This window comes from Cupressus sempervirens, chromosome 10, assembly GCF_028749045.1.
Source record: "Cupressus sempervirens isolate cs-2001-9-10 chromosome 10, ASM2874904v1, whole genome shotgun sequence".
In the NCBI taxonomy this organism is placed as follows: Eukaryota; Viridiplantae; Streptophyta; class Pinopsida; order Cupressales; family Cupressaceae; genus Cupressus; species Cupressus sempervirens.
In genome coordinates, this window is record NC_143127.1 from 578,343,156 (window position 1) to 578,358,752 (window position 15,597).

The window sequence follows — 15,597 nt, forward strand, 5'->3', positions numbered from 1 at the left end:
AAATGTTTGATCCATACAATATTGGTGCAATTTATAGTAGCTGCAACATATTCAGGTTCAGTAGTAGACTATGAGGTGCAAGTTTGCTTTTTGCTAGTTTGTGTAATCAACCTTTTTCCTAAGAAAAGTGCTCCTCCATTGGTGCTTTTTTCTATCATCAATGTTACCTCCCGAATCTGCATCAGTGTAGGCTCTTAGTTCAAATTTTTCACTCCTCTTGTAGTACAACCAAAGTCATCAGTTCCTTTCAGGTACCTCAGTATTCTCTTTACTGTCATTAAGTGATTTTCTCTTGGATTTGCAAAAAATCTAGCCACTATTCCCACTACTAATGCAATGTCTGATCTACTATGTACAACATATTGCAACTTTCCAATCATTGATCTATACAATATTTGATTTACTTAAGAAGACTCAACATTCTTTGATAGCTTATGGCTTGTTGTCATTGGTGTGCTGACTAGTTTTGAGTCTTCTAACCTAAATGTTTTGAGTCTCTCCTTGATGTATTTTTATTGGGTCACTAATATACCATTCTTTAATTAATGTACTTATAATCCAGCAAAGAATTTGATTTCTCCAAACATTAACATCTCAAATTCATATCTCATTTGATCAGAAAAATCTTTGCATAGAACATCTTTTCCTCCAAATATTATATCATCAATAAATATTTCTGATATCAAAACGTCTTTACCTTTTTTAGCTTTGATGTACAAGTTGTTGTTGTCATCTATTCTCTCAAATCCTATCTTCACAAGTTATTTATGCAACCTCTCATACCATGCTCTAGGTGCTTGCTTCAATCCATAAAGTGCTTTGTGCAGTTTGCAAACCATATCCTTGTTCTTCTCATCAACAAATCCCTCTAGTTGTTCTATGTAGACTTCCTCTTCCAATATACCATTCAAAAAAGTAGACTTTACATCCATTTGGTAGACTTTGAAACCTTTATATGCAACATATGCAAGTAATTTTCTTACTCCTTCCATTCTTGCAATAGGAGCAAATGTTTTCCCATAATCCAGTCCTTCTTCTTGTGCATTGCCTTTGCAAACTAGTCTGGCTTTCTTTCTTGTTATTTCACCATTCTCATCAAGTTTGTTTCTAAACACCCATTTGGTACCAATCACATTCTTATCAACTGGTCTAGGAACTAAGGTCCATGTTTTGTTCTTCTCAATCTGATCTATCTCCTCTTCCATGGGTTTATACCAGTCATCATCTTGTAGTGCATCTTTTATTGTTTTAGGTTCAACCTTGCTTAACAGACATGATTCATTCCTCAGTCTATTCCTTGTCATTGGTCTGGCATCCTTATCACCAATGATTTGATCTGTAGGGTAATGTATTCTCACATACTTGGCTAACTTTGGTTCTGTACTTCTTTCTGTGTTTGATCCTTCAGCTTCAGAGTCATTTTATTCTTCCTCGTCTGGCATTTTATCATTCATTTCATGTATACTATTTTCAAAACCAGAATGTGCATTTTCTACATTCTGTAGCTTGGCTTTTGAATGCAGCTTGGCATTCACAGGTTGAGACTCGATAGATACTAAAAAAATTTATTGATTCCTAACTTGATTTGCAACATTGTCTTCAACAATCATTCCTTCATAGAACTATTCAAAGGACCTGTAATCCTCTAATTGCTTGGACTCATCAACTTGGATTTCTGCATGCTCATCAAAATTTATATTTGCACTTTCCACAATCTTGTTAGTGTTAGTATTCAAACACTTATATGCCTTACTTCTAGCAGAGTATCCATGGAATATGCCTTCATCACTTTTTGCATCAAACTTGTCATTTCTAGTATCTTTTAGAATATAGCATTTACAACCAAATACTTTGAAATGTCTTACATTAGGTGAGTGACCATACCATAATTCAAAAAGTATTGCATTTGTACCTTTTTTGACTTGCACTCTATTCAGTGTGTAGATTTTAGTACTTACAACTTATCTCCAGTACTTTAGTGCAACATTTTTCTCCATCATTAAGGTTCTAGCACAGTCAATCACTGACCTAATCCTTCTTTCAGCAATATCATTTTGTGGTGGAGTTCTTGGTGTTGATGTTTGTCTTTTGATACCTTTGTCATTGCAAAATATTTTAAATTCTTTTTATGTGAACTCACCTCCTTTGTTTGACCTTAGGCACTTTAGACTCTTTCCTATTTCCTTCTCAACTCTGGCCAAATACCACTTGAACATTTGAAATGCATCAGATTTTTGCTTTAAAAACATAGCAGTCATCATCTTGGAATAGTCATCCACAAATAGCATTATGTATATGTCTCCTAGGTAGCTTTGCACTTCTATTGGACCACATAAGTCTATATGGACTAACTCTAGTACTTCTTTGGAAGTGTATGTTCTGCTTTTGAAACTATACTTAGTCATCTTCCCCAGTTGACATTGTTTGCATGTTGTGTTTTCAAGTTTCTTTATTTTGGGTAGTCTTCTGACTTTGTTCTTTTTGTTAATGTTGATCATATTATCAAAGTTAACATGACATGGCCTTTTATGCCACAGTCACACATCATCAAGTCTAACAACAAGACATGTTGCATCTTCCATATCTATGTAAAACATATTACTCCTAGTTTGTTCACCTTTTCCTATTAGATTTTCATTAGTGTTATAGATCTTGGTAGTTTTGTTTCCCAATTCAACTTTGCAACCTACATTACCTAATTGTGATACACTTAACAAGTTGTAATTCAACCCTTCAACATAATATGCATTATCACATGAAATTTTCTCTATGAGTTTAATAGAGCCTTTCTTTTTGATTTGGCATGGAGCATCATTGCCAAATCTAACACTATTTCCATCATATTGAGTAAAGGTAATGAACTTACTTTTATCTCCTGTCATGTGATGTGAGCATCTACTATCTATGATCCACTTGTCATTCTTGTTCACACAGGTAACCAATGTTGTTGCTTCATCTTCTTCTTTCTCTTATTCATCCTTCATGGCTACATAGACTACTTCATCATCATTCTCATTAGAATCTTCTTCAACAATGTAGCATCTTTTGTCTTTCTCCTTGTAGTCTTTGCTATTATCTTCCCTCTCATTCCTGTACTTGTTTCCTCTTTGTAGTTCTTCTTTTGTGTACATCTTGCAGCAATATGACCTACTTCATTGCAATTGAAACATATGATAGGGAGCTTACCTTTGAGTTTACCTTTGCCTCTATGGAATCTCCTAGCCATTAGTGCTTTTAACTGTTCCACATCTTCCTCATCTGCGCTGCCATCACCGTATGCATGTTTTAATTTTCTTCTCTTTTTGCTTGATGTGTCTTCCTTAGTGTCTTTTATTGTCATCTTGGCCTTGAAAGTAGGTTCAAGGTTCTCAGGTCTATAGTTATCAAAATCGGATAGCTCAAATACAATAAGTCTTCCCACTATTCCTTCAAAGGTTAGTGTGTTTCCTTGTACACACCTCAGCTCTTGGATGGCTAAAACTCTAATAGCATAAATAGGCAGTAGACTTCTTAAGTATTTGTTGATGGCAGGTTCTTCTTCCAATTGACCACCTAGAGTTCTTACTGCACTTACCACTTCTTTCATTCTAGCAGCATATTTAGCAACATTTTCACCTTCCTCCATTTTCATGTCATCAAACTTTCCTCTTAGGCTTCCTCTCTTTCCTCTCTAGACATTTTGATCTCCTCCATAGATATCTAATAAGGCTTTCCACATCTTGAATGTAGTGTCACAATCTTTGATGTCATCATATTCTGCATAATTAAGTGCAGAGGCAATCTCCAACATTGTTTGGTTGTGCTCCTTCTTTTTATTCAAATCATCTACAACAAGAGGTCCGGTTGGATTTACATATTCTGTTCCAATTGAGATTTGTGCATAGTCACCTATTGATCTAAGGTGAAATTTTATCAGACTCTACCATGCAACAAAATTGTCTTTGATGAGCTTGGGAACTTCTCTCTTGGACATCTTGATCTTTCTGCTTCTAGTACCTTGAAACTAAATTAGTAGATAGCTCTGATACCAATTGTTAGAAATGCTTTAGAATAACTGGCGGTGGGGTGAATTAGTTATTCAAAGTCCAAATGTCCTATTCAAACTTTTCACTAAGTATAGTGAGACTATTATATCATTCATTCATCCAAGCTTTAACTTTACTAATCCACAAGTTACTGTAAATCAACATGCAAGCATAACACATAGCATAGTGATTTATGTGGAAACCCAATTTGGAAAAAATCACCAGTAACAGGCTACTTCATTCTCACTTTTTTGAAGTGATGCCCTATGAAAGGCCTGCCCTGTTAAAGGCTTACAACACACTATCAAATGTGATCTTGTTAGAGGATTCAACCACCTTGTTAGAAGTGGGTCCGGTTAGAGGACTTTAGAACATTTACTTGGAATGCCACCATGCTAAAGGATTTACAACTAGTTATTAAACCAACCTAAGTCCATAGGATTTTCTTATCTAATACAATTGCTAGAGATTATTGGAAAATCTTTGACCTGACTACAACATACAACTTAACTTGTAGATTTTAGCTCTTACCATTTCTTAGCCTTCAATCTCTGCAACTCTGACAGCTTTCCCTCCTTTCAAGCTTAGTCACCTTGAGTCTCCATGCTCAATATACCAGTGCAATCATCTCTTCATGACCACTTGTAGAAGTAGATCCTTTGTGCTCTTCCTTCTCCTAGATGTCTCCTCCTTGACACCCTTCTAACCACCTCGCAGAATTGGCTCTTCAGCAGCAACAATATCAGTAGCATATGCTTCTTGGTCTATGACTCCTTAAATAGAAGTCTTGAAGTTCCTTTTCTTGTTCAATTCTTCCATTCTTTAATTTTAATTCGTATTGATTAGGTAGGATTCATTGCATCTAACCCATATTCTTGAATAATCCTTTAGAATTCACCCAAAAATGATTTACATAGAATTTTGTGCCACCAACTCATCATCCTTATCTTCCAACTCATTCACAAAACTCAACGTAACCACTTTGTTAGCTCAGATTTGTTGAATTTTTGTCATTTGAAATAATGCAACAGCTTGGCACTATTGAAATACTGGTGCTCGGCACATACTGTGTTACTTGGCATCAACTTTGTTTTTCCTAATGCGTGGCACCTAAAGATTACTTGGCACCAACTAGGATTTTTTGATGCTCGACACCTGATCTTCACTTGGCACACACTAAAATTTCTTGTTACTTGGCTCCAACTGAGAATTTGCTCGGCTTCAACTAACTTGTTCAGCACCCACTAATGATCTTAGTTTACGCTTTGTAGTCAACCTTGTTACAACTTCTTCCTCCAATGTTTCTAATTATGACCAACCTTTGTATCTTTGAGTATGCTATCAATACATCATTTAACCATTTTCTTAACTAATCCTTGCACTTCATTACAACATCATAACTCAACCTTTCCCTTAGGTGCTCTTGTTACATCTTATTGATCAAATCCTCTTCATCAATCAACTAAGTGATAGTACTTAGATCTTATAAGAAAATTTCATTCCTACAAATAGTAGGTTTGACATCAATGACAAAACAATGATTGAAAATATTCTTTTAACAATAAACTTCATTCTTTATAACAATCTCCCTCTTTGATCTTCAACAATGAGCCTTTCAATCATATTTCCAGCAAATCTTATCAAAGAAGATCACAATATTTCAATGGCTAACAACTTAATTGATTTAGCTACAAGACTACAATTGCATAATCATATTTTAGAAGCAACAAGAACCACATGGGATCATGGACTATCTATGATCACCTAAGTTCATAACACATTCATTAACAAATATGGATTGCTTCCACCCATTCAACCCTATCAATTGTGACATAAGAATTCAAAAACAAGGGGGAAATAGATTTGAAGGGGGAAATAGATTTGTGAATGGAGAAATAAGGTGGAAAATGAATTTTTTATTATAGTCATTTACATTGATTGTTCATTATTCATTTTTTGGAATAAATCATAAGACTTAGGGGGGGAGCTTATATGAGATTGTATTTGTAAAGATGTAAATATGACAAAGTGATTCTTCCACTAATGTCAAAGGGGGACATTGTTGGTATCTCTAACTATTTTTGTCTATTAGTGTCAAACACTTAGTCATTTACAAGGCAGAGTTAGATGGTCATCATTGCAACCAAGCTACTCTATATAGGTTGAGTCTAGCTACCACTCTGATATTGTCAATTGTAGGATCAGCAACAAGGGGTATGCAAACATCTGCATCTTCTCTTACTAGAGCTGATAAATCCTTGTTTTTCTATATTTTGTTATGTGTTAATTGTGATTTGATTTGTACTTTCTTGGGTTCATATGATCATAGTCATTGATTAAATTTGTGCGGTGATAGATACACCTTATCATGATAGAACAAAGACTAGTACTAGTGATAATTTACCATTATTTCTTAGATCATGTTGTGTTACTAGTACTAGATCGTTGCAGGCATCATTGTTGTTGGCCGAGAAATATATGATTCCCTTAAAAGTGTCTAAGCTTCCAGATTCTTTAAAGAATTTATTATTTAGAGTGTAATTGTAGTTTACTTATTCATAACTCATTTTGGACTAATGGTCCCATGATGTTGTTGTAGGAAATGATATTTTTAATTGAGCTATTTGTGTCCACATTGTGCAAAAGGTATGTAACTTCATATAATTGGTAGAATATTTTTCCTTTCATCCATTTATTACACTACATTCAAGATATGTAACTTGGGCTGATTTTTAATATAAAAATTTTGTTTTTTATTAAAAGGTGGAATGACCAAGCTCCTAAATTAAAAGATCAACTCATAAAATATTTAGAGGATCTCTTTGATCAAAAAATTAGACAAAGCCAAAATTCTTCAAAAATCTTGAAAACATCTAAAGACTATGAGGGACCAATATAGAAGGACTCTAATGGACAACCCAAAGTACAAGCATCCTCCTATGGTTCCAGAGATGGAGTGTAATGAAATCATTGAAGATGCAAAAGAGAAAAGGATAAAAGCTGATGAAATTCAACCAAAAGAGGAAAAAAATAGGTATTTGATAGTATTTATGTAATTATGCACTAATTAGTTATCTTTATATGTATATAATCTAACATATTTCAAAGTTTTTATATGTAGACTACAGAACACATTAAAGGTTGTACAGGCAAGAAAAGATAAGATTTTCCAACAGCACATCTTAGCTCTGGTGGATATATGAAACCTCACACATGACTTGTAAGTAGTAGTAAATGAAATTTTGTATCAATTTTTTTACATAAAATTATAAACAATTTTGTTTAATCAAGCAATACATTCAATATTGACAATATTATGCAAAAAAAAAAAGTAGGGCAATCTAGCACCCATGGAAGAGGACAAACAAATTGCCTTCAAGCAAGGCTATAAAGTCATGGTTGCATGCCATCACATAGATTCCAATGGCCAAAGAGAAGATTCTAGTGCACTGGTCACACACAGGTAAATAGGACTAATGAATAATAACTCAAATTCAATACTTGATAAATAATATATTTGATGTTAATTTTGAACATAAATTGATTATTTTTTTTTTATAAAGAAAAAAATGATAAAAATGCTCATGACATTTCACTACAGCCTTTTAATTCTAGCACAGATCCTACACATGGTGAAGGCCCTGTTGTACATCATAGTGATGGATGTATTCATTTTCTATTGAAATTTTATTATGTAATTATTAATAAAATTTAACATCTTAAATTACAATTGGTGTAACCTTTTTGTGAATATTTTAGACCATGCATAACATCATGGTGATGGAGTGGAGCATGAACTCAGTGTTGAGCATGATGAGGTTGGACAAAATGTGATTGTAGATGATGTGGCACTATCAAGCAAAGACAGATCCATGTTGTGTTCTTTTGATATATGAAATACTTGTAACATTATTAAAAATTATTATAAATCTAACCCATCTATTTTTTATTACAACGGACCCCCATTTGGCACAATAACCTTGTGCTCCAAAAAAGATGAGGTGGCATCATATCATAAGATCAAAATCACAACAGGAGGAGAATGTCAAAGATATTGATGTTCCTATTAGCATTTACCTTCAAAAATAAAATAAAAAACCAAAAAGGAAATTATTATTGTAAACCTTGGTTGATGATGCAACAACATTGTCTTAATGAATGTGTTGATGAATGTTCCTAGTTAATGAATTTTATGTTGTGTTATTGAATGTTATGTGATTATAATGATTGATGTTGTCATGAATTATTGATGAATGTTACATATTACTTAATTTTATGTCATGTTAATGAATATTATGTGATTGTAATGATTGATTTGTTAATGAATTATTGATGAATGTTGTATATTAATGAATTTTATGTCATGTTAATGAATGTTATATGATTATAATGATTGAATTTTATAGTTCATAAATGGATGAATGAATGAACAAAATATGTAATTATATTTTAATGGGGAATTTAGAGTGATTATAGGGGGGAGGGGCCAAATGAACTTCCACCTTCACGTGGTTGGTCTTGTTAAGTAGAGAATATTAAAGCATTCTCAAAACCAAGTGAAGCTCAAACTAAATCAAGCAGCACCTTCCCAAAGAGATATTATTGTTATACTTATTAACTAATCTCCTCACTCTTGAGAAAAGTAGTTTTATATCCCCATAACCTCACCTTGAGTCAATCTACATATATTGTTGCAGTTTGCATGGACGTATTGCCTTTGTTTGGGATATTCCACAACTATCCACTGTCACCTTATCAAAAAAAAAATAGTAATTAGGCCTTGGTTGTTTGCCAATGGGGTCAGAATATGATCTCTGACATCTACATAACCATTCAATCCCTTTGATTGGGTTCCACACATGTCCAACACCTTGAATGCTCCACTTGATTCTCTGCACTTTTTAATAGTGTATCCATAACTTGATCATCTATGTGTTTCATGTTGCTACAAAATATTCCCCATGTACACTCATTCTATCCACCTCATGAAAAATTTGTTGACACCATTAGCCCCTATGATGGAAACTGTATTAAATTTTGAAAGAAATCTTCCCTGTACTCCTTTTCATGGATTCATTATAAGGAAATTCTGCTAAACTTATCACTACATCCCAACTCTAGTTATGTTACCTTGTGAGATGCCTTATCTGATTTCCCAAAGATATCTTAACCGCCTATATTTTTTCATCTATTTGGGGATGATAGGATGAGGTGTAAGATAATTGTGTTCCCAATTGTGTTCCCTCGGTATATTTATTGCCCCATTTTCTTTCAAATTGTTCACCTCTTAATAATTCATCACTATGTAATACAATTGAGTATCTATTACTTAATCTCTAAATTATGTGTGGCTTTGATAGATGTGTTGAAACTTTAAGAATTATCATCATGAATCAGATTGGTCCTTTTGTCCCCTCCTTGATAACTTCCACCTTTCTCAACACTTTCTCCTTGTATGTCCTATTTGATTTAATTATGTAACATAGCTTTATAATAATCCAAGTCTTCTATTTGGTCCTCCACTTCTACATCTTCTATTAGATCCTCTCCATCCACTTCAAAAGTTATGGGGATTTTACTTGACAATGTATATGTCTCTTTGCCAGTCACATTGGAATGCCTAAGAAGGATTTATATCTTTCTCACAAATCCTTCAAACTTCAAATTTAAAACCAATTACATTTTAGAATACACTCTCCAATCTCTCATATCATCAAGTTTTAGATTTTCCCCATGGTGACAATAAGAGATATGGAAAGGACAATGTAATACCCTAGTTACACACACATTTTTGACCTTCTTGTGGATGTTACACATTTTCTCCCTTATTTCTCCACCAAATGGACTCAAACTTTATTCAAATGAAAGAAGATTGGAATGACCAACTTCCTATGAAATTCATTCCTTCACATGGATTCATACAGGTCCGAACTAATAGAAAACCTATCAAAAACAAGAGAAAAATGTAGATTTCTATATATTCCTTCCAAATTTGATTGCACCAATGAACATCTTGTTCTCCATTAGAGTTGTGCTACATATTTATGCCCAACCATATAGTTCAAACCGACCCCAAGTGGTTATGAATGTTGGACAACTGAAAGTTAAAAAGTTGTCAATAGTTAACAACATTTTTGTCAATATTGTGTTGACAAATTTTAAATTTTTCACTTCTTAGCTATTTACTACGAAAAAATTTATAGGTTACCTAAAAACCTCAAAGCCACTTCATGGGTTTTGATAGAATTTGTGCTTGAAAACTAGTACAAGCATGATTCTTTTAAATTTTCAGTAGGCCTAGAAATTAATATGTTGAAGGTTGTACGAATGTTGAGGATAATAATAGATTGTGTGAGGTTTATCTAGATTGGGGCAGAGCTCATGGTTCATATCTATTTCATTTATTCCTAGATGAGTGAGTGAATGATGTATTAGAATACTCAAGATTAAAAACTTGCAGGTATCGATAGCCAAGGCTCATTCATTGGAGGTAAAACTTGCAGCCCACTTTGAAGAATTTCTTCTGTCTGAACAACTAGAGCCTAATGGACCCATATCAAAGTGCCTCTAGTTGTTTCAAAATATTTCATTATCCTCTACTTCTTTAGACCGAAGTTTGTCTTCAAATTGCAGTAGCAAGACATTTGAATCACCAAATATTGCTATGCAAAAGAGTAGTTGTATCTATAGGAAAAGAACCCTACATAATAGAAAAAAGATGTAGCAGTTTCTCTCACAAATATACATTTCAAACCAAAAGGTTTAAATTTGTAAAATATCTAAGTTAGTTATGTCTAGAATTAGATAGCCACAGTGTGTTATTACATGAATGTCTCATTTAAATTTGAGAATATCTAACTATGTTCCAATTAAATAGGTTGAAGATGTAAATCACTCTACACCAACCAAACCAATTCTTGGAGGACATGTGGTTACAGTGTAAGTTATTGAATGCTTATCATCCTTCCATTGTTTTCATTTTGTGGCTTAAACATATTCATTGTAAGATGCTTGTTATAAATGAAGACCATAAAGTGTGTATGAGTAGTACTGAGATTTCAAATCATTTTCTTCGAATACCATAACATGCAAAGACTGGAAATGATTGATGGGATTATGATGAAAATAAATTCTATACATTGAAATAATATACCAACAAACCTTATAAATATGGGCATAAAAAAAAATTATTGTCTGGAAGCTATGACAATTAGCATTCTCCCATCTTGATTAAATACTATAGATTATTGTCTTTAAGTAAATTGTATTATTTCTCAATTAATTGAAAGAGGAAATAATCTAATACTAATTAAATTTGTACATGCTTCCAAATTTGTCTCATTTTTTACGGACTATAAAACTTGATGCATAATTGAATCATAAGTTGAATGTTTTCTTTGATCATCATGTTTTTAATGTGCACCATGTGTTTGCAGGCATTTGAGCACTTATTGGAGCATCAATTAATAGTTTTTATAGATAAGAAATGGAAAAACATTGCCTTGGAATTATGACTGGTGAAATTACTTATTGCTTCTCATTAGCTTCATGAAGAATTGAAAATGAGTCCTATATTTTTGGTACACTTCTATTTCTTTCTTCACCTTGTAAATTAAATTTAAAATTTCATATAATATTTGTGTGTTACCCTCTAATTTCAATCCATTTTTCTTACCTATTAGGTTTTCTTACATCAATGGTTTGATCATGACAAATTCAAATGAAATCTATCCATAGGTTAGCATGTTTTACTTAGATGGTGCAAGTGCGACATAAGTTATTTGTTCACTAAGTTTTCTTTTCAAATCTTTTTTTTGTGATGAGCTACAAATAAATTTCTTTAACTAGAAACAATAGTAACTAAATGAAATTTAGGGAAGCCTTATCTTCTTGTTTTTGTGGCATTTTAAAGTATTTCATTATGTTGTCATCTTGTGATTAGTTAGTTGTAAAATGAGTGAAACTAGGGAACACAGAAGGCAACAATGTCAAAATCACCAATTGCCTAAGACATCTTTAAAGGCTCTAAGAGAAAGGAATATTGAAAAAGAAGCTGAAACCATGTTAGAAGACCCTAGACCTTCCTCATAGGTAAAGGATGAGAGAATGGAAAAGAAACTTGATGAAATTATTGACATGATGGCATACTTACTTGAAAAAATGGATCATCAAGCAACCCAAAATCATCATCACTATCACAACATTAGTTGAGCATGGTGGAGTTAATGGTAACCATAAAGGAGAAAGAATTTTCCAACACATGACAACCATTAGACCTATTCTACACCTAGATAGTGACATGTCAAACTTTATTTTTTATAGCATTTCAAAAGATTGTCTATGAAATTAAATGTATACTTTTAATATCAGCATTTCAAATCCCACTCAATTATTGTTTCTGAACATGAAATGCAAGAACCTTGTGCACTATGAGTGCTCACATAATCACAATTTTCATGAGATCCAAATTCTTATCTCTTTCATGGGATATATCTCAACTGGGACGGGTGATTGGACCCCTGGTTCTTATCACTTTCTCCTTTTTCACTTTTTAGGTTCTGGCTACAGGGCAACTTATTTGCACCCCTTCCCAATGTGTTTTGTGCTAATTTCATTTGATTAACATTCATACGAGGTACATTTTTGTGGCACCGTAGATAGCGCCTACTTTTTATACCTCTAGTTTACTCACATATTGTTATAGATCTCCTGATCTAGTCAAAGGAAAATAAAATTACACTAACATGGATGTCATCAAAGACAATTTAGGTGCATGAACAAAGTGTGTTGATGTTCAATCTAGTTTCAATTTTTTTAAATTCAATTTTATTTGTTTAGGTGATTCATCTGAAATCATACTATACTAATGTTACTTCAAATAAACTTTATAAGCAAGTCAAGACTTAGAATGTGTTGTTTAAGACTAAATATAATGCAATTAAAAAATCAATGACTATTTGAATATTATTTCTTGAATCTTAGGAAGCACACAAATATGGTTGTCTAGCTTGATGCAGTATGCCAATCTATATGGAACTTCTATTGGCTATACAATCATGGCAGCTATCAGCTTGGCGTAAGACTTCATTTTAAATCTTCAAAAAAAATCTATTAGTATGAGATGTTTATAGATTAATCTATGACCCATTTTGTTTCTCTTTATTTCTATTTATCATAGAGTTTGATCCAAAACATTTGATAGAAAATACTTACACCATTGTTGAACAATTGCAGGGCTATCAAGTGCTCCAATTGTTTCCATGGCAATGGGAAGGAAGCTTCATGCAACTCCAACAATAATATGGTTATGATTCTATTTGGAATAGTACAACTTGTTTTATGTCAAGTTTCTGACTTTGACAAGCTTTGGTGGCTTTCTATAGTTGTTGCACTCATGTCATCTAGTTATTCTTCAATGGGACTTGGCCTTGCTATTATAAAAGTTGCACATATGCCTTTATTTAGTCTTCCTTTGAAATATAAATTGAAGTTTTTGAAAATGTGACCTCCAATATGAAATACACTAAGTAATCATAATATGATGTGAAATCACAGAAGGGAACTTCCATGGTACTCTTATAAGAGTGCCTGTTGGTACAGTCATTGTAGCCCAAAAAGTTTGGGATGTCTTTAGAGCTCTAGGAAATATTCATTTTTCTTATTCATACTCATCCCTTTTGATTGAGATCCAAGTATGATTTTCCAACCTTCACTATAATATTGCATTAATTCATGACTTCATTTTTTTTGCATCTTTTCTAAAGTCTCAATGTTGTAATATGGTGAAGGAAATTGTAAAATCACCTCCAATAGAGAACCAAACAATGAAGAAATCCATGGTAATTGGAGTGAGTGTGACCACCATTTTCTACATGTTATGTGGCTTACTTGGATATGCAGCTTTTGGGAATAATGCTCCAAGAAACTTCCTAACTAGGGTTGGATTTTATGAGCCATTTTGGCTCATTGACATTGCCAATGCATGCATTATTGTTCATCTCGTTGGAGCATATCAAGTATGCAAGCTTCTCTTTTTCAAAACTATGTTTTTAATTTCCAATTCTCATTATTGTTGAATGGTTCATAAAATTAGTTAGGAGTTTTTTTTTAATTATAATTCTCATTATTGATCACTAGCTCATAAATTAGTTATGAGTTAAATCTTAGATCTTTTATTTGAAGTTGGAGAGTTTTACCAATGAATGTGATTCATTTTCAACACCCTTTTTAAGCCAACTTTATAGAATTTTTTAGGCTTACAGTCCAATCTGGTTTGGGTACTAAGTTGAGGTAGGACATAAATGTGAGATCTTTTATTTATTGTTAGAATATTTGTGACACACTTTGTAAGCTTCTTTATAGAATATTTAGGGTTGTAACTTATCTTGACTTTGATGTCATGTTGATTTTTTCATGGACTAACTATGACTCAATCTAGGACTTTCTATCGATTTCCAAAGTGTTTTTGGGTGTCTCGTATTCTAACTTGACTCTAATAACATGTTGAAGTTTCTATGAACTAACTAGGACTCGACCTATTACCATCCATTTTTATTTTTTAAATTCTTAACCCAGGGGGTGTCTCCCCTACCTATGGATTTAATGGTAACCATGATGGAGAAAGAATTGTGCACACGACAACCACTAGACCTATTCTACACCTAGCTAGTGACATATCAAGCTTTATTTTTAAATAAAACAATACTTGACAGTTGTTAAAATTTTGACAAGGAATGTCATTGCAGACATAGAATCCTCCTCAAAACAACTATTTTTCAATGCAATTTGCTCAATTTTTTGACGAAATTTGGTATAAAGTTTGACAAGGATTGCCATCAAGGACATCACATCCTTTTCGAATCAACTATTTTTTTATGCCCATTCTAGTCAAAATTTTGACGCCATTTGGTAGAAATTTTGACGAGGACTATTATTGTTGAGGACATAGCATCCTCATCAAATCAACAATTTTTTAACGCCTTGTTTTGCCAAAAATAGACCTATTTTTCGATAGAATTATGCATTAAAAAATAGATGCATATGGAGTTTTGTCAAAAATTTGACCAAAAATCAACAACAAAGAATTTGGTCAAAATTCAACAAAAATGCATAGAAACATTAACCAATCAGCGTCAAAATTGAGTCCAATTTTAGTAGTGTGTGATTCAATGAGAATTTGTTTTTCCTTGTTTAGTTTAAAGAATACTTGGGGGGTTTTTGAATGAGATTGGTTTCACACTAAATGGTTTATTATTGTGTGAATCATTCGATGCCCTAGATGGGAATGTATGCATATGTTTATTATTTTGTGATAATCAAAAATAGTCTCTATGCAAAGGGCATATATAATAATTGAACCTTTGGACCTTCCTTAAACTTTAATATATTGTTTATAGCCAAGTTTTCAACGCTCAAACTAAAGAGATTGGCATAATAATCCCATGTGTGAAAGTTATTGACAATAGAGTTAGGGTAGATAGAAAATAATAGTTTCAAAATCTTGTTAACCTTAATGAAGGGAAAATTTATCGTACTAATGATTTTATGTTTGGAAGAAGTGTATTTGATCTTG

At 32.8% G+C, this 15,597-nt stretch overlaps 1 protein-coding gene across 1 annotated transcript; it reads left to right on the top strand.

Annotated features, from left to right (window-relative positions):
- Nucleotides 1–12,448: 12,448 nt before the first annotated feature.
- Nucleotides 12,449–14,101, top strand: LOC149535195 (amino acid permease 3-like). Its single transcript, XM_089806116.1, has 6 exons — nt 12,449–12,580; nt 12,683–12,794; nt 13,008–13,101; nt 13,260–13,489; nt 13,581–13,717; nt 13,814–14,101. The coding sequence occupies exons 2-6, from the start codon at nt 12,770–12,772 to the stop codon at nt 14,099–14,101; spliced, it is 774 nt and encodes a 257-aa protein (XP_089662242.1). The 5' UTR covers nt 12,449–12,580; nt 12,683–12,769.
- Nucleotides 14,102–15,597: the final 1,496 nt, after the last annotated feature.